Source organism: Parasteatoda tepidariorum, chromosome 2 (assembly GCF_043381705.1).
Source record: "Parasteatoda tepidariorum isolate YZ-2023 chromosome 2, CAS_Ptep_4.0, whole genome shotgun sequence".
NCBI classification, from domain to species: domain Eukaryota; kingdom Metazoa; phylum Arthropoda; class Arachnida; order Araneae; family Theridiidae; genus Parasteatoda; species Parasteatoda tepidariorum.
In genome coordinates this window covers 36439263-36459930 of record NC_092205.1, presented here as the reverse complement: position 1 = coordinate 36459930, position 20668 = coordinate 36439263, and the positions used below count along the sequence as shown (strand labels likewise).

The window sequence follows — 20668 nt, the reverse complement described above, 5'->3', positions numbered from 1 at the left end:
TTCTGAGAATTCGTTATTTTAATTACTTTCTAACTAAACATTTTGATTTTTTTTAAAGTTTTGAAACTTTATTGTCTTAAAAATTAACATAATGCTTCTGCACAAAAAGTGAAAGAGAGAAAAAAAAATATTTTTCTTATGTGTATCAAGCTCAGTAGAGTCTTGATAATTCGAGGTGGATGGAACCAAGCTTACCTCAAACTTTCAGAAACTCGAGTTATCGGAAACTTGAAATTTAATAAATATTTAAATGAATAGAAACATTACTGCATCATATCAATTGTGCTTTAAAATAATTTTCTTGTGTTTTTCGTTTCAACACACTATTCACATTTTTCAGTGTTTAATACGATATAGTTTTTGGACATCCAGGTAGTAGTAATCATCGTAAAATCATTCATTGTTGTGTTTGTGTTGGTTATTATTTGGAAGCAAGACTGACTTTTTTTCTCCACGTCAGGTTTATGAGAAAATCGAACAACCGAGGCTCAAATTATCAAGAGTCAACTGTATATCAATTCAAATTTTAAATTTACATGTGTTTGGTCTATGTAGTTGTTAAATTTCTAATAGTATTTAATTATATAAATAAAAAGTTTTGGCTATGAATTTTATATTAAAAGACTTTTGATGAAGAGGAAACAATTTCAGTTTTTAGTAGAAGTAAATAACAAGAGTAAGTAATGTTTTTTTTACTCTATGTATGGGTCTAATGGTATAAATGTTTTACACTTTTTTTTCTTGGATTGTGACTTCAATTTCAGCNCGGGTCACCACTTGTAGGTTCATCTGGTGAACGCTCTGGAACAATCCTGTATTCCGAAAATAAGACTTGAGACTAATAAACAACTAAAGAAAACATTTATTTAAGGTAAACAAAACATTCCACACTCCCAGCGTGCTCTCCTTCGATACAGCTAGCTGTTGAAGAAAAATGCATAGAAAAGCAATTATCGAATTCGTGTCGTAACATTTATACTCTGAACATCTGCACCACTTCAGTTCGCTTTACATATAGTGATCGCTACCGCAGCGACGCCACAAGCGAACCTGTTAGTATTTCCTGCCATACACACTTATTAAATTTTACTTTTTATCCACCTTATGTTTAAATCACTTCTGTTCTGAGAATTCGTTGTTTTAATTACTTTCTAACTAAACATTTTGATTTTTTTAAAAGTTTTGAAACTTTATTGTCTTAAAAATTAACATAATGTTCTGCACAAAAAGTGAAGGAGAAAAAATATGTATTTTTCTTATGTGTATCAAGCTCAGTAGAGTCTTTATAAATTGAGGTGGATGGGACCAAGCTTACCTCAAACTTTCAGAAGCTCGAGTTATCGGAAACTTAAGATTTAATAAATATTTAAATGAATAGAAGCAAGTTTTAAATTTTAGTATTTAATTGAAAAATATTTTATATTTTAAGAGAATTGACTTACATTAGAGGATCAAGGTACATTTACTATGTTAAACCGAGTTACAATATTCATTATATTACTGCATCATATCAATTGTACTTTAAAATAATTTTCTTATGTTTTTCGTTTCAACATACTATTCACATGCTTCAGTGTTTAGTTTAATACAATATCGTTTTTGGACATTCAGATTTCTCAACATTCAGTTGTAGTAATCATCGTAAAATCATTCGTTGTGTTGGTTATTATTTGGAAGCAAGACTGACTTTTTTTCTCCACCTCAGGTTTATGAGAAAATCGAACAACCGAGGCTCAAATTATCAAGATTCTACTGTATATCAATTCAAATTTTAAATTTACATGTGTTTGGTCTATGCAGTTGTTAAATTCCGAATAGTATTTAATTATATAAATAAAAAGTTTTGGCTATGAATTTTATATTAAAAGACTTTTGATGAAGAGGAAACAATTTCAGTTTTTAGTAGAAGTAAATAACAAGAGTAAGTAATGTTTTTTTTACTCTATGTATGGGTCTAATGGTATAAATGTTTTACACTTTTTTTTCTTGGATTGTGACTTCAATTTCAGCTTTTCACATAATTGCGAATTTTAATGAAATGTTTTATTCGTTTACTGTTTATTGTTATTCTCGCTTACCATTAATTACCTTTTTTTGCATTGTTTATGCAATAAATATTTAATACTATTATACTATTTAATTGTATAATTTATTTATACAATTACTCCAGTACTTAATTGACACATTTATTAAAATACTACTTAACTGACACATTTACTATACTACTTAATTGATACATAGATTAACATTTTTATATTTAGCTGATGTTGTAAATGATCCTTTGCTGCCAGCTCCAGTTTGGAAGCAACCTTCCTCTATAAATAAAATCTATAATGTACCCATTATAGTAATGAGTGGTAAGATATAATCAATTATATAATTGTGATTTTTTTTTTGTAAAATTCAATTTTTCAATTTTTTTTTATTATTATCTATGCAATAACTTGATTAATATTTGTCTGGATTATTTATATAATGGAATGACCTAATTATACACAGGAAGGTTTAAGTCACATTTTTTCCAAAGATGGAATTTTTGATTCAAACTATTTCTAATTATTAATTCAAGCAACTACATTACAAATTCCCAGAATTTTTGCTACACAACAGCATGGTACATGTAAATATCTTGTTGCCTACATGGAAATTGTAAAGTTTTCAAAAGAATTCCCTGCTGAATAATTGTAAAATGTGGCTTGTCAATACATCTCCCTGAGCTCTTCTAATTAACTACTATGACATTCTCAAAATGGTTTATCGAACAACTTAATGTAGGACTCAAAGAAAAACTTAATAATGAAATATAAGTAATCTTAAAATAGCAGAAAGTGTTTGGAGAACTGTTGCAAGAATTTATGTACTATAACAAATATGGTGTAATTCGGTTGCCAACCATAAAAACAGAAATGAAAAAAATTGTTGGCAATTGTTTATAATAATAGTAATTTTAATATTATAATGGTAATAATATTAAAATTTTTATAGAAAAATGTTAGTTAAATAATTTAGGAAGCATTGTTAAAATTCAAACAAGTTTTAAGATTAAAAAAAAATGATTTATCATATTTATAAAGATATAAAAGTCATAAATCCTTCTCATAAAAGAAAAAACATTCATATAGAAAGAAAACGTATAAATTTCTTTAATTTGAATCACTGCATGCAGTTTTTTAAACTATTTTTTGAGAAATTTGAAAACATCTGCTCCCTGCTATTGGTTCTAAAAATCTGAAATAGGAGAGTTATATTTATGATCAAGTTTTCTAAAATGCTTTTAGTTTGAATATACAAAATTTTAAATAATAATGTACTGAAATTAAGATGCTTTCTGCATATGTGTAGAAAAATTCTGGATTTCTTTTTACTTATCTTATGAGAAATATAATATGATATATATCACCATTTTTTAGTTGATGCATGATGTATTTTAAAAATTGAAGAATTTCTTTATCCTTATTAAATTATGAGAGAGAGAGAAAAAAAAAGAGTTTCATTCTCAAATATTTTTTTTATTGAAGTAACTTGTAAGTCATCAACCATTTTACTGTTGGGATATTAATTTGAATCATATTTTTGTTTAATATTTTTCCAGATCACAAAAATTGATTGAGGCATATCTTTTACCTATACTATTTTAATGGGAATTCTTACTGCAAGATTTTTCTAAGAGGGAATCATTTTTAAGTTTGCCTTCATGTTTTTGGTTGCCAGCATGTCCTAAAATCTCACATCCTTTAATTTTATGTCGAAACTTATCACAAAATGAACCATTTCTTTTCTATTAACTACCCTAAAGGAGGTGCTTTAGGATATATATGTACTTTTAGAATGCATTGGGTCTGCAGCATTTAAAATTTATCACTTTACTAGCTCCACTTACTTTCAGACCAATTTTACCATATTTGCAGCTAGCCGTAACCATTCCAATTACTTATATTGCATAAATTCTATCATGAGAAATCATATTTGTTTCCTTCCTGAAAATTGATCAGAATCCCTAAGAATTAGTTAGAAATTAAAAAAGTAGAGTTTTTTTTTATTGAGAAGATAATTTTTTTTACTGAGAAGTTTTTTTTTATTGAGAATATAATAGCATCATACATCTACAACATCATAAACTAAGAAAATACTTTATCAGGTAATGAAAGTTGTAATAATATACTACTGTGAAGAAGAAATTTTTAAGGCATTGCTGACCGAAAGTGTTTCAGCTTACCACTAAAGCATTAACTAATCCCTTATTCTACCCTATTTAATTAATAAAATTAATTACTTTAATTGCTATATTATATGCTCCATCTTATGTACTAAAGCCTTTATCTAAATTTTGACAATGCTCTTTTAGCATACAGTAAATACTAAAATTCTTTCGGCATACAGTAAATGGTAAAGCTCTTTCGACATAGAGTAATTTATTTGATTAAGTTTTGTTTTTAATTTTTGTTTTTGAGTTAAATTTTTTTTGGAGCTACATGTAGAAGACTCTTGTAAATTTAGTTTCACAGAATTAAAAGAATTATTTTGAACATTTAATTAAGGTCTTCAAATAAGCTTTATTTGTACTCTCCTGGCTTTGGTATTATTATAAGAAGCACCTTATATTTAATTTATTTTACTCTTATGTGCAAGTCTTTAAAATTTTAAATAAAAATATTTAGCTTTGTGAATTACCTTGTATAAAACTAAATTTTCTTTAAAACGAGTCTTTTTTTTAGGTGAAAATGTTCAGTTTTTGCCATTAACTCTTGAAACAATCATACATCAACCTGGCATAAAACCTTCCATTGTTGTGGTGAGAATTCTTCAAATTTAGAAATAGTTTTGAATTTTTATGTTTAACTCCTAAATTTAGTTTTAAACTTAATGGATTTAGTCATACACATAGCTATTTGTTGAGAGTTATACTATTAAAGAATTTTTTTTAAATATTTCTGTTAAACTTCTAAATTGATTTTTAAAAATAATTAATTAATGTACAGCCATGTATTGAAAGTTATATTATTTATGAAACATTTTTTAGTTTTTATGTTGAACTTAAATTTTTAAAAATAATTAATTTGAACATAATTTTTGCAATATTTTTGTCTTATATGCTTATATTAGATTATTGTTGTAACATTTCATTTGTTTCTATGTCTTTGCAGGTCTTCCACTTGGGTAAAAATTCTATGGTGCAAAGCTTATCTGAACTATTTGGATTTCTTTCAGAAGAATTAACTGAAACATCAAATTACTGTGGTAATATTTTACACATACATAATCATGTGATTTATATTAGAATGTTGAAATGTTTTTTGTTAAAATGTATTTTTGTTTTAATTTTCAGTAGCTAATATAACAGGGTGGCCACCCACCTGGAAAACCTTGAAAACCTGGAATTATCAGGGAATTTTTTTATACTGGAAAAAACCTGGAAATATCAGGGAAATTTGGATAAAAACCTGGAAAAATCAGGGAATTTTAAAGAAAAGCTGGAAATTTTTCNCACATACATAATCATGTGATTTATATTAGAATGTTGAAATGTTTTATGTTAAAATGTATTTTTGTTTTAATTTTCAGTAGCTAATATAATTTTAATGTGTAAATGTATATTATTTTAATATTACCTATACATAAAGTAAGGAAAGAAAAAAAAAGTTACAAATACCACTGTATTTCAATTGAAATTCTGCAATTAATACTCATCTGTTTTTGCAATGTAATTTTCTAAATGAATCCCTCTTTTCTTTCAATATATAACGCAGGAAGTTAATTGAAAATTATACTGCAGTGTTTAAAATAAGTTGTATATTTGAAATTCGATTTCTAGGGTGCTATTTGATCAATTTCATTTAACTTTTGTTCTTTACTTCATAAAATTAACGTTCTTTATAATGATATAAACATTCTTATATCTTATAATTCAAATTTTTTTCACTAACTAAAATAATAAAATAATAATAATTATTAAAAATGATTTTTTTCTTGGATTTATCTTTGGGTAAATGCATAGGATAAATGAATTTTATAATTACGTGCAAAATTTTTAACTTGCCTAAAAAGTTCTCAAAGTATAGTGAAATACACACGAAATAAAATTAACTTAAAGATACTTAAATTTTTAACTGTCCTTCTGTCCAAACTATTGGGAATTTATTTCCCAGATTACAGTTATTTTCTATATTTTAAGGGTCAGAAATCCAAATTCATTGTAACAAGGTGGTATGTTAATTCAGCGAAAGTAAGTTTTTGTATCTGCTTTCCTAACTTTAAATATCATCTGCACTATCAATTAGAATATTTGAGGTCACCTTCTCAAGCTATTAAGATTGAGTTCTAGTGCATGAACATCTGCTATTCAGAATAATTTTTTCCCACTGTGCACAATAATGCGTAAGTTTTACACTGAGAAGTAGATGCAATACAGAATGACTAAGTATTGCATTATGCAAGTAAATACTTCGAAATTGTATGTATGTTGCAACAATTTTTGGACTTTTTAGTTGTAATATTTATTCTAATATGCTGATTTTCTATAGATTTAAAATAGATGAACAGTGCTTGAAATGCTATTCAACTGTTCAGTAGTTAAAAACTAATTCACTGAAACTTAACCATTATTTAATTCAACTATCACAATATACTGAAATTTAGTTAACTTTTAATAGTTGTTAACTGCAAATGTAAATTTATGTATAATTTCTGAAATAGTTATATTACAATCTATGTATAATCTTTCTCTTTTATGAAGAAAGTCCATTTGATCATCTGTGTAAGACTTTTCTGTCGATATTTTTAATCTTTTTTTATTTAATATTTTTAAATTTTTTTTATAACTCTTTTTCTGTAAAAATATTTTTCTTAACTGTCTTTTTTTATTCTTGTTAGGTGTTGATAGTAATTTCATTGTTCCAGATTTTATTGTTTTTACAAAGCCTTAATTTTTGCAAGTATTTTCAATCATTATAATATATAGTACTTTACTTAAATTTTTTAAATGTCTTAAACTTTGCCTTTTCTTTTACATGGAATAAGTATTCTCTTCTTTTGTAAATTACGTCAAATTTTAGGTAAAGAAATCTGCTAAATTTTGACTTTACAGTCCAAAAATGTATCTAGATAAATACATATTTTAACGTATCTTATCTAGTAAAATATTGATTTTAGGTTTGCTTTATTTGCCATCTTTCCGTTTGAGATAGTTAAATACTAACTTCTTCAGTGTCAGATACTAAACGCCGCAGAATCAACTAACTTGTCATTTATCAAAATCTCATTATTTTTTTTGTCTAATAATTATAATTTTAAATCTATTAATATTTCTGATTGTAATAATCATAAATTATTATTTTATTTTGTTATAAACATTTTATTATAAGTATTTTATTCATAAAATAAGTATCAGTATATAATTTTTGAAAATCAATTACGATTTATATTGCAAATAAGGTATTTTTTGTCGCAAAAAATTTACTTTTTATTTGCATTTAGGCATCTCTTTTCAAAAAATTATTGGCTGCATAAATATTGTTATTTAAAAATTAATTTTGTAAATAATATGCATATTCATTTAAAATAAATTTTGTATGAAGAGAATAATTTTAAGTTTTTTGTTCAATCAAACATGTAAGTTATAAACATTTGTTTAAGTTGTTTTTAGAGATTATTCTCATATTTTTTTAAATTTACAGAACAAATATCTTTTGGGAATCAGAATCAAGCAAATTTGTTTATTAAAATGAAAACTTGAATAAATAAGTAAATAAAGAAGTAAATAATGAAGAAATAAATAAAAAATAAACTAAAATAATATCTTGAAAACAGACTTCACAACCATGGGATTCATAATAAACATAATAATTGAATGATTTAGTAATGATTTTATGTATATACTCCCAAAAAAAACTTTATTTATTACTTGTATCTATGTATTACAAAATTGACTCGAGATGACTTTTTTAAAATTCTCTAACCAAGTGTGTAATCTCGTAATAAAATTGTCCATATTTTTTCTTAGTAATCTGCTGTTTTACTGTAACCAAAATTTCCATTGACAAGTACTAGAATTGATTATTATTCTTATTAAGGCAACTTTAAAAATATATATTATTTGCTATTTTAAATGCAGCATTGTTTTTGTTCAACTTTAATGTTAATTTTTTTTGCTTTAAAAAAACAATAAAACTAATTATTAGATTTCTAAATTTTTGTTTATTTTTTGTTTTAGAAAGACTATCTGAGGCTTTTGATATTACCAGTGTTCTTTATCCAGATTCCGTAAGTTAAATAATTTTATAAAATTACATTGAAGTATAAAGCATCAATATGCATAATAAAATGTTTAAAAATTCATAAAATATTGTTTTTTTCATTTCTGTCCATTTCCATCTCTTTAAGTTTTATATCTCATTTAAAAGTCACATAGCAATATGAGGTTATTAACTATTGATTTATGAAGGTTTTTAAATAATTAACTATTATTCTCAATTCATTATGCATCTTAAAATAAGATTAAACTTTCTTGTTAATAGTTCATGACCAAAATATATGACAAATACAAGAAATAAAGTACCAAAAATATTAATCATCTTAACTGTGAGGAAAATTACTATAAAAAAGTAAAGGAATTCATGTTCAAATAACTGGGATCGCTAGCTACTGAAAGTAATAAGATTATGCTGGAAAATTAGAGCAAGGATAGCTGCTATAAACAAATGTTATTATTCATTAAAAAACTTGTTGAGATATAGCTCATTGAACTTAAAATTCTGATAGTTAGACCCATTATACTAGCCTAGACAAGAACATTTTCCTTACCTATATTTAAAAAAGGATTCTGATCTTTGAAAATATGGGTAAGGAAAATACTACAGAATGTTTTTTATATAATATGTAAGGAAGGACATTAGAGGAGCAGAATCAGTAACGATATTTATAATAAATGTGAGGAACATGATATTATAATGATCATGAGAGTAAAAATAAGGCAATGGTTTGGACATTCCCTACGGAACATACTCAACAAGAAACTTTTAGAAATTATAACACTGAAAACCAGAAAGGTAAAGATGTAGAGGAATGTTTAACACTGGATGCAACAAGCAAATGGAAGAGAGCTTGAAATTATTTAAAATTACCAGCTGCAAGAAAAGGCAAGTAGCAAGAAAGCTAAGTCTTGAAGGCATCCAAGGCTCTGCAAAAGCTGTATTGGCAGGATGATAATATTGGGGTATTGAGTCAGGGTGGCTCAGAGCATAGATTGTTCATCTTCCAATGAGGTGAACCGGATTTGAATCCCGGTGATGGCTGGACGATATGAATTCTGCATTCAGTTTGCATTGGCCTCAGTGCTGACCTAAAATATCCTCAGTGTTAGACAGATTATGGGATAGAGTCCCCTTGCCATTATGCTAACAGTGGGAGTTTTATGAGGTTTACCTCTCCATATAGTGCAAATGCGAGTTAGTTCCATCAAAAAGTCCTCCACACAGACAAATTTCTCCAGATACTTGATTCAGGAGTTTCCTTGCCTTCTGGATTGGGTTCAAAAATACATGGCTATGGAGTTGAGCATTAGTAGTCAAAAACCAAAAATGGGGTCGGCTGTGCAACAACGGCAATAAAAGATATTGTGATAAATTTTTTGTTTGCATAAGAAGGATTATTATTTTCTCTCTTTAATAGAAATAAATATTCTACAATGATGAAAGTTTTGATTATGAATTTAATTAAAAAATAGTATTTTAGCAATTAGATATATAAACCTTTTTTTTTTGGAAAATTGCATCATCTTTATTTTTCTTTTCAATTTTTTTATATTTTTATTTTATTTAGAAAGAAGTCATTTTTATTGGAGAAAACATTGTTTTGGCTCCTGATTTCCTGTTTTATTTGGGACAGCTTTTATCAATTTTAAATTCAGATCCAACAATTTCATCTATTTCTGCTTTGAATGAAAATGGTATGTAATTTATTTATTTTTTATTTTTCCTTGTATCATTCACAAATTTATAATTTATCTGTATTTTTTCTATTTCTTATTTTAATTCTTCAGTGCTGCAAAGAAATGTAGTTTTCGAAATTTGTGTATATTTTTATAAATAATTAGTGTGTAATTCAAATTATGTTACAAATTGCAGTTTCTAGTAAATTTTCAAAAGCAAATTTGGAAATCCTAATGTATTACACAAAATATCTATATGGATGCTAGGGCATCAATTTTGATTATAAACTGTAAAATCAAAAACATCCAGACGTTCATATTTAGCTACAGCTCTTTCACTGTTAGAAATTTTCATCTGAAGATGCATACTGTGCTGATGTGCTGTTAGCAGTTGTATGTTTAATTTAATAGAACATAGGTGCAAGTGCAAATATTTGTAAGTTTTTTATTAGAAAGTCATTTTTGTATAAATGTAAATTAAAGATTAAAAACAACAGACATAAAATTTGTAAGTAAATTAAAGATGTTACAAATTCAGACAGCAGACAAACAACAGACGTAAAATTTGTAAAAAATAATTCTTTTCACTCAATTTATTTCTTTGGGTTTGATCGATGAATTATCAAATGAGTTGAGATAGGTATATATAAATTTGAAAACATATTTTTTGTGCTTGTAAAAATATGTCTTTTAGCTTTTGATAAGACAAGATAATTTTTTCAGAAGAACTAAAATAGAATTTTTAATAAAAACTAAGTGCAATGGACAGAACTGCAGCACCTCCTTTGTATAAAGTCCCAATATATAGCAGTAAATGTAAGCTATAAATTTTTTTTACAAGAATGAGAACGAAAATAACCACTATTTTATGAATACAAAATTATTGCAACAAATTTTTTATTCTTGAGTTTGAATAATCAAGTATTTATATAAATGAAATAATATCTATTTATAATATTTGATTTTCTTCCAAAATTTTTTTTCAAGAAAAAGATTGATATCTTAAATTGAGAAAAAATTACAGGAAATATAAACTTAATTATTCAAAGAAAGGAAATATGTTACGCTTAATAATATGTAATTATCTTGAATGAAGAATAATTAAATGACTTTTAAAGATTTTATATTACATATTTTTATTAATCTATTCTTTCTATACATTTGAGAAATAAATTGAATGATTTTTTTTCATAAATATTAGTCCATGTTTTAATATTGTCTTTTAAAAATAATTTTAGAAAAGTCAGCAAAAAATCTTAGATAAATTCTTGATTTGATTTTTTCTCTTGAAACCTTAAGATAAATTTATTTAAGTGTTCAATTGCAAACAATATTTCCAACCATTAATGCTGAAAAGTGTGATTTTTTAATTATGTTTAAATTTTTAAGCAACTTTCTAAGTCTTTGAAAGCTTTGTCGGTAGTTTGAGTTATTATTCTTTTCTAAAATCGAAGTTATGTAAAAATAGAAAAGTAATTAGCATATTTTTTATTTATAAAATTATTGGTATTAATTCCAATATTATGAGAATGATTGTTTTAGTACAAGAGTAAAAAAAGCAAATCATTTCTAATACCCAAAAAATATGAATCTACATGTAAATATATATTTTTGGAACTCCAATATGCTTTGATAAATATATTCTTTAATAGTTTATTGTATAATATATTCATGTAATTACAATATTACATCTATACATAAACATAAAAGTTTCCAAAAAAATGACACTAAATGACATAAAAAATGACATTTGACTATTAAATTGTTTTTGGTTACATAACTATAAACGAGAAGACAATTAAGACAATTTTCATTTTTTATAATGCATTTAAAATGCTTAGTAATAAAGGAATAAACTAAGATATTAAGTAGTATTATTATAGAATTATTTCAAAAAGTAAGCATAAAGTTTTTTAATCAATTTAAAATGCTAAAAATGTTAATTAAGTGATCTAATTTTTTAAAATAAAGATTGTGTACTTTTGAGGTACAAGCATTTAAAACAAATCTGCTTTTAGTGATTTAATTTTACACATTAATTTAATTTTACATATTAATATAAATTTTTTTTTCTTTTGTATTAAAAATATTACAGATATTTTAGTATAAATAATTAATAAAAATAAATATTTGTTAAGCATTTTTATTGAAATATTTGTTTAACTTGATTCAATATACTGGAAATTAATTTCAACGTTATGAATTAGACGCAAAAGAAGTTTAGACCAGGAATTTCTCTGAAATTTCACTAGTATATTTAGAACAAACAATGGCTTAGTTTTAAGAGTAATATTTTCGAAATGAAGTAAATTTCTCTTCAGTTATAAGTCATTCAAGCATTGAATTTGAACCCCCGTTATGTAAATTGATATCAACTAATTATATACAATAGCAACTTATGCAATTTGTTTAAAATTTCGCTGAAATACTTCAAACTGACCTAATGGTTGTAAATTCAGAATCTCATCTTGTTATTATTATTATTTTTTTGATTTGATGATTTTAATAGTCAATTTTAGCGGGATATTTATATTGCTTTAGAATGCATAATGTTTAACACTAGTTTTAGAAATCCTTAGTTTTTAACAATAATTTTTAGAATCTTTAACACTTAAAATTATTTTATCTTTACAGGTTTTCAACATTTTTCTGGGGATCCAACTTTAGCTTATCGAGTTGAGTCATTTTTCAGCTTTGCATTTTTAGTACGAAAAGATTTTTTTCAGAAATCATGGTGTCATAACAAGTAAGATTTTATATACTAAGCTTTTAAATTATTGTATACATTGATATTTTTCTAGTTTAAATGTCAACTCTGTATCTTGAAATTGTGTTGGGGAATTCTTTATTTTTACTTTAAATTTATTTGATCAAATGAAAATCTAACTGAACAAATTGTTTGAAGAGTTTTCAATAAGTCTGTATTGTTTGTAAGATTTAAAGAATGAATTGTTTTATTTTGTTAATTATAAAAATGTCATGTTTTTTTATGTATTTCATATTTTCTTTTTATATAGTAATGATTAATTTCACAATAAAAAGATATAAATATGTACATACAGTGAAACTTCCTATTATGGACTCTCCTTCAAAATGTATGCCTCTCAAAACGAACATATTTTTAAATCCCCGTGAATCTTCTAGGAATAAACCATTATGTACATTCTCCTCAAAGCAGATACTCCCATAACTGGATGCGAACTGTCATTTTTGTCCTGAAGCGTTTTTTCTATCTCTTCAAACCGGACACGCCTTTTTCTAAATTTAAGAAAAAAACTATTTCTGTTTTAAATTGCAAGAAAAAAAATAATGCAACTTTTCATCATTTTTGAAGCTTGTAAATTTTTTGCCTTATCTATAACCAAAATTATTTTTAAGCTATTTTACTTCTAAAGAATCAATCTCTCTCCTGTCACCTTGCCCTATCTTAGCAAACAAAGGAGAGAAAATGATACTTCTCTTGCGAAATAATTCAAACATTAGCAATCTTCTGGACGACATAGATTAAGAGACCCCTCAATTTGAAATGACGTCTTAAATACTCTAAATTCTTCTTCACAGAAAATTTTTTCATTTTTTATCAATTGGAAGTAGCTGGAACTATTACCACAGCTGGGGTAAAAACAGGGAACAGAAAATTCATTTATCTGTAGCTACATCTAGAATTATGTATTTATTTAAAACTTTTTCTTATATACTTTTTTATATTGAAAAATTTTTTGTATTGAAATATCCTTGTAGATAGTTACTGTAGATTATTTAATTATTTCTATATCCTAGAAAATATTCTAAAAAAATTTACGGTGTTAAACTTCGTTATTAGGGTACCCTTCCCATGAACGGACAATTTTTTCGGTCTGAAGAATGTTTGCTTATCCGAGGTTTCACTATATATATATATTTAACATAAAAGGCTTCAACTAATATTTTTATGTTATTCCTTTTCTGTAAATCTTTTTCTTAATTTATTATTCTAATCAAAACACTCCTTCTCACACTTTAAAATTCACATCCTGTCTTTTAATCTATTTTTGGCTTCAAGTTATGCAGTAATTAAAATTTTTGATTTTTCCCCTTTCATGGAATCATGAGAAAGATTTTTCCCTTGACCTGTTTGATAGACCAATTATAATTATTAAGATTTCCCTTATTCCCGAAAACGAAAAATTTTAATGATCTATTTTGCCAGATTTTTCCTAACTTGTATTGAGGAGAACTTTGATTTTGTGTCACTTAGATATTCATTCTTTAATTATGATCGGTAAATAAAATTAATGTCTTTTTAAAATCCTGTGCCTGTTTGTCCTGCACACACGATTGCTACCCTTAGATATTGTCTTCTATCTGAATCTTATTGTGGCAAGATTTGAATATGTTTGAAATATTTTTATAACTGTGTACTTAAATAATGTTTTTATTTTTAAAGATCTGGTGTTGTGCCATCAGCTGAAATGCCATTCAATTTTAATGCTACAACTTTGATACCAGATGTGTCTAGAGTTACTCTAGCTTCTCCTGTGACTGACTTAGCTCTAAATTTCAGCGTATCCTCTGTGCTGTTGAATCAAGACAAAACAATTACATAGTATGTATTCATTCTTAATTATTATCTTTTGCTTCTAAAATGTTAAAAGACATTAAAAATAAAATATTTTTATTATAATTTAATCTTTATATTTTTCTCACTTCAGGTTGTATATTTTTTAAATATCTCTAATTTATTTACTATAAGCTATGGCGTAAATTGTGGTGGTTCAAAAATAGATAAATTTTTATTGGAGGTTTTCAGATCTGCTGAAGAAATCATTCTTCCTTTATGATACTGATAAAAATTATGTAGAAATGTATAGAAGAATTCAAATAATCATTTGTTGATATTCATAATGGTGAACAATCAGCATTTTTAAAATCCTTCCTTTTTTTTAATGAATACATTCTTTTTAAATTATATAAAAAGTAATCTAAACATTAATTTAAGCATTAATCTATATACTAAAATATCTTATTCTTTTTAAGTAAGTTTTTTTTTATAAATGCATCCTTTGTAGAATTTAAAAATGCATTTAAGGACAGAAAATAATCATTTTTGATTTAAAATTTTAAGCTTCCCAGAGTGCAACTAAATGACCTAAGCTTTTTAGTTATACAAGAAATTTTGTTGTTTGAAGTGTTGTTAACTAATTAAAGAGGGATTTATCGATAATGATTCCATGATTTGAATGGTAATGGCAATTGATTATCTTTCACCAAGGTTTTAATTCTTTTCTGCAACACTATAAATTTAAAATGCCTTGGTGATGGAAAGATAATTACAACTATATTACGAAGTCAAAACACTGATGCAGCTATTTAATTATTTTCAAAAATTACCTAAATGTGTTCAAACTCAAAGTCAGAATATCTATAAATAGAATTTGATTTTTCGAGAATGCCAAAATTACTGAGAAAAAGAGATTATTGGTTTATTATTATTCAGAAGAAAATTGGATGATGTATAAATTTATTTTTTAATTGATAGGAAGTATAAAACACTTCTTTTGGTATTACATATGACAACACATTGCATTGTTTTTTATTGTATCAGTAACTGTTGGTGTATTATTTAAAAAAAAAAACAAATATGGGAACAATGTAATTGATCTTATAAGTTAAAGGGATATAAATAGAGACACAGTTTTTCTTGTAGAAATTTTAAAAAAAAGTGAAATGCATAGATATTTTTTATTTCTGAAAAGTAAATGTTATGCATTAGGTGTATAAATATTTTTATAATATTAGTTAATAGAAACACCTTATAAAGTAAACATTTATTAATACTAATTAATTTTTTTTAAATAACTTGACTCCAATTGATTGCAATGCTTCAAAATAGTATACACAATTTTTACATTTCATTGTACACCTGTATGTCATTAAATAATGCAATTGAATTAACTATATTTTTAAATTAATCTTTGCCTATTAATTTAAATAAAGAATTATAAATTGAAAACTGAAGAATTTTGTTGTGCAAAAATTGTACTGTTCTTTGAAAAAAATTTTTATTAAAGAAATACATGTGAATTTTTTCAAAGTATAGTGTATGAAGATCTTAGGAATAAAAAGTGATAGCAGACATTTTATAAAATCTTTACCACAAACGATTGTATAATAATTAAATTTTTTTCTCTCCATAAGCAAGTATCATCATTAGTACAAGTTGTGAAGAAAAATTCTGTGTCTTGTCCAGCACCAGTGATAGTACTTACTTATTGTCTCACTATGGTGGCCTGTCTTCAAAACTTGTCTATTTGTTCTTTTTCTATAAAAGCAATGGAAGAAGTTTAAATAAACAATTTAAAATAAAAGATGGACATTTTGACACTATGTATTAGCAAGTATCATTATAGTTCCAAGACTCATAATGTAGAATCTTTTATGTCTTGGCCAGCACTGATGATAGTACTCACTTATTGTGTCATCGTGGAAGTTTATCTTTCAAAGTTTTTACATGTGCTTTTCACTTAAAAGTAATCTAAAAAGCTCAAATGAATAAATACAAATAACAGAAGAATGTTTAGATACTTTTTGACGACACAATCATAAGTGCCAAAAATGATGAATTCTGTGGGAATAATGAAGAATTTTGTGCATTGTATAAAAATAGGTCAGCACTCATGATATTACTCTCTTATGGTTTATCTCACAGTATCATTATTTTCTTTGTAGTATCTTTATGGTATCATTATACTTCTTATAGTATCATAATGGTCCATCTCACAGTATCATTATTTTTCTTATAGTATCCATATGGTATCATAATACTTCTTATAGTTTCATTATGGTCTATCTTCTAAACTTGCTTATTACCATTTTTTTTACATTGTTCTTATGTTACTTTGATAACAGCCAGAAAACCTTTTTTTTAATAATATTTTTTTTAAAGATAATATTGAATTAGTTTAAATGATTATATGATTGAAAAATTTTATGTTCTAATTAAGCTGTTGCTAGTTTGAACATAAAGTATGTTTTGTTTTCTAGTGAACAAAATATTTTATTGAAAAATCCAGAGAATTTAGTTCGAGATGAATATGATCAGGAACTGAAACAAAAAATAGAATCAGCGATTTCTTTAAAGTTAAATAATAAGCTTTTGAAGATGTGTTTGATGGAAGATGATGATTTTCAAGAAAAATTCTTCAATAATCTACCATTTCTCATTAGCAACGCTTCTAAGTAAGTTTTATATTCTAACCATTAATTTTACATTATAATGAGTATTGTATTTTACTATATGAAAACTATTTTGTTAATACTTATATGACTGATTGCTGCAATTTGCATAACTTCATTTGATTGCTGTAAAACTAGTTCATACTAGATTTGGTGTATTGCTACAAAAATTTTTAATTAAATATTAATAATTTAAATATTTATTTCAAATGAGTGTAAATGAATTTTTAATGAAATAATATTTTAAGTTTGGTCCAACATACACTATCTAGCCATTAATGACTGGACACCCCTTGAATGGCAGGTGGACTCGTCCTGGCGGAAAAAATACGGAACCTGTGGTGGGGGGAAGACCATTCACAAGCAGGCGACGGCCACACAAGCGTTAACAGTGAAAATGAGTGGACGGCGAGAGCTGAATGAGGCGGAAAGGGGCATGATCATAGGCGCCCACCGATTTGGTCATTCCATACGTGCCATCTCCGACAAGTTTCAGATACCACGGTCAACAGTTCGTGACGTCGTGTTGAAATGGGAACGAGAGGGAGTGATAAAGCTTCAGTCCTGACCCGGCAAGCCCGAAATAATGTCCAACAGGGATCGACGATCTCTTCGACGTGTAGTGATGGCAAACCGACAAATGTCATTGGACACTGTCGCTACCAACTTCTGGGCTGCATCTGGCGGTGTTGCCAGTACACGTACCATTCGTCGGGAGCTGATTGCACAAGGATTCCATGGACGAGCAGCAGCATATAAGCCGAACATCTCTCCCTCAAACGCCTGCCACTGATTTCAGTGGAGCAGAGCACGTCGCCAGTGGACAGTAGAGCAATGGAAATGCGTTATGTTGAGTGATGAGTCACGCTGCACGTTGTAGCACTCTGATGGACGGGTGTGGACCTGGAGAATGTCCGGAGAACGGTACCTACCGGAGTGCATTGTCCCCACTGTGAAGTTCGGCGATGGAGGAATTATGGTGTGGTCCTGTTTCTCATGGTCTGGCCTTGGACCCTTGGTGTTAGTGCGTGGAACTCTGAACGCAGAAGGGTATAGAGACATCCTGGACAATTCGGCGCTTCCCACCCCGTGGCAACAGTTCGGTAATGGCCCGTTTGTGTTTCAACACGATAACGCTGCCATTCATAAAGCACATGCCATCACGGACTGGTTTGATGAAATGGGGGTGCAAGAGCTTGACTGGCCATCCCAAAGTCCCGACATCAATCCAATTGAGCATCTCTGGGATGAGTTGGAGCGCCGGTTGAGGGCCAGACCACAACGCCCCAAAACCACCACTCAACTCTTCGCCATGTTACAGGAGGAATGGCGGGCAATACCTGCCGCCGTGTACCAACACCTAGTGGATAGCCTTCCTAGAAGGGTTAAAGCTGTGATTAGGGCGCGTGGCGGCCCTACGCCCTACTAACTTGATACTAGCACCTCATGTATCCGAAATGAGGGGCGTCCGGTCATTAATGGCCAGATAGTGTATATGAATTATTTTTGCACATTATGAACTATTACTAACACAATGTTCTATTCAATAACTTCCTCAACAACAGTAGTATTTAGTAGTTTAGACAGTTTGAATATGATCTCTTCAATATTACATATTCCATAGAACTAAAAACTGCTGTAAAATAATTCTTTTTGAATAATCTGCATGCCATTAATTTTTGTTGAAGCATTTTCTTTCTTCAAACATTAAAAGAGTATATATATTTTTTTATTTTTATCATATCTTGCTCTTTTTTTGTTGTCTTGTTTGTAAGGAAAAATGAATTCTTTTCTGTAAGCTTGTTTTTAAATTGATTAAAAAATTATTATAATCAAGTTTTTATTAGAACCTTAAGAACTTAAGTATGATTCATTAGAAACTCTAACTCTAATAAAAAGTGAAAAGAAAAACAATTTTTTGATGAAATACCAAGTTGGCAAGCATGTTAACATTAAAATGAACTACATCTTCCCTGGTATAAATATATTATGATTTGTTTAATTATGGAAACTTCATTTTGCTAAATATTTAAATAAAATGGTTAACAGTGAAAAATTAAAACTGTTACTAAGTAATATAATGCAAAGTAATAATTTAAATTTGATTGTTTTAAAGTTGCTAAAACTTAATTTATATGTTAACCTTATAAATTAACTATATATATCTATGAATTTTTTGTAATTAAAATCATGCTTCCAAATTTGCTTATCATAAGTGTTTAGTTTTTTTGAGGGAGAAAGGAAGAAGGGGAAAATTGAATTACATTGTTTGAATGATTCTCTAAATTTATCACATGCAAAACTGCACAAATGTTTCCTTTATGTGCAAAATGTTTCATTCTCATGTGTTTATTTCAACATCTGTTACTTTTTATGTTTATGCTAAAATCATAATTGCGTTTAAACTTTCTTTAAATTTATGTTGCTTTTTATGATTAAGTCTTTTTTTATTTCTTAAACTCAAGAGTAAATCTTGCTCTTTTACTTAAATTTAATATTAAATTTTGTTTTATTACTTTAATTTAAATATCTTAATTGATGATAAATCACACAAACTAAGATTTTATCATTTATTTTTTTATTTTAAATGACTTGTCAGATGCTATTAAATAGAATGTTTGTTCTGACAATGTATATTTAACTTACTATCTTCTAAAATGCTTAATTTTTGTACAATTCTTTCTTGTAGCTCATCCAATAGAGCACTGGCAATCTACTTTTTGCAAACTAATGAGGAAGACATGTCAACTCTTCAATATTTAATTCAGTGTATTGGATTGTTTCATCATTCTCTATATCCTGTGAGAGGCGTTTATAAAGGAATTGTCAGGTAAGTGCCTTCAATTGGTTGTTCAATTATTTAAAAAAAAAGTATCCTAATAGTAAATTACATTTCTTTAAACTTTTAATTAATGACTATTTTTTAAATTTAACATAATTATAGTTTTTATACCAATGTTTTCAAACTACCTTCATAAAAAAATTCTAAAGTTCTCAAAAAATTCTCATGCACTTAAATTTCAACTGTTATTTTAATAATGTGAAATTTGTATAACATATATTAGGTTCTCCATATTTTTTTTAAAGATTTTGGTTATAAAATGCTGTTTAAAGATTTATTTCTGTTTATAAAAATATATCTTATATGTTAGAGTACATTAAAAGTTATCTTGCGAACGTAGGTGAAAAAATTTGCTTCCAACAAAAATATTGAAAACGATTGAATATTTTTATAGGAATAAGTGATGGACCACTTGAACGGGAAATAAATGATTTAAAAAAATATTTCTTTAAATAATTTACAGTATAAATGTGTGAATAATATAACATAAATTTGTTAATTTTTAAATAAGTATTTCTGTTTAAAATTTTTCTTGGTCAGAAGATTTACGTTTTAAACTTTTTTCAGGTATGAATGAAATTTATTTATTCCATTGCATTTGTTATTTTCTTCTTTTATAATTTTTGCATGTTTCCTCAATTTTAGTAAGAAACTATTTCTTGATTAATTGGACAATTAGCTTCATT

General features: G+C 26.7%; 1 protein-coding gene across 2 annotated transcripts in view; it reads left to right on the top strand.

The window, feature by feature from the left end:
- The window catches only part of LOC107436187 (protein O-linked-mannose beta-1,2-N-acetylglucosaminyltransferase 1), a 74426-nt gene that overhangs the window by 13150 nt on the left and 40608 nt on the right, over positions 1–20668 (top strand). For both annotated transcript variants that reach the window (XM_043044531.2, XM_043044532.2), the window contains exons 11-19: positions 2262–2357; positions 4716–4792; positions 5145–5238; positions 8210–8259; positions 9817–9943; positions 12560–12671; positions 14352–14510; positions 16949–17143; positions 19830–19970. In XM_043044531.2, coding sequence (XP_042900465.1) covers positions 2262–2357; positions 4716–4792; positions 5145–5238; positions 8210–8259; positions 9817–9943; positions 12560–12671; positions 14352–14510; positions 16949–17143; positions 19830–19970 — 1051 coding nt within the window. The remainder of the gene's footprint in view (positions 1–2261; positions 2358–4715; positions 4793–5144; positions 5239–8209; positions 8260–9816; positions 9944–12559; positions 12672–14351; positions 14511–16948; positions 17144–19829; positions 19971–20668) is intronic.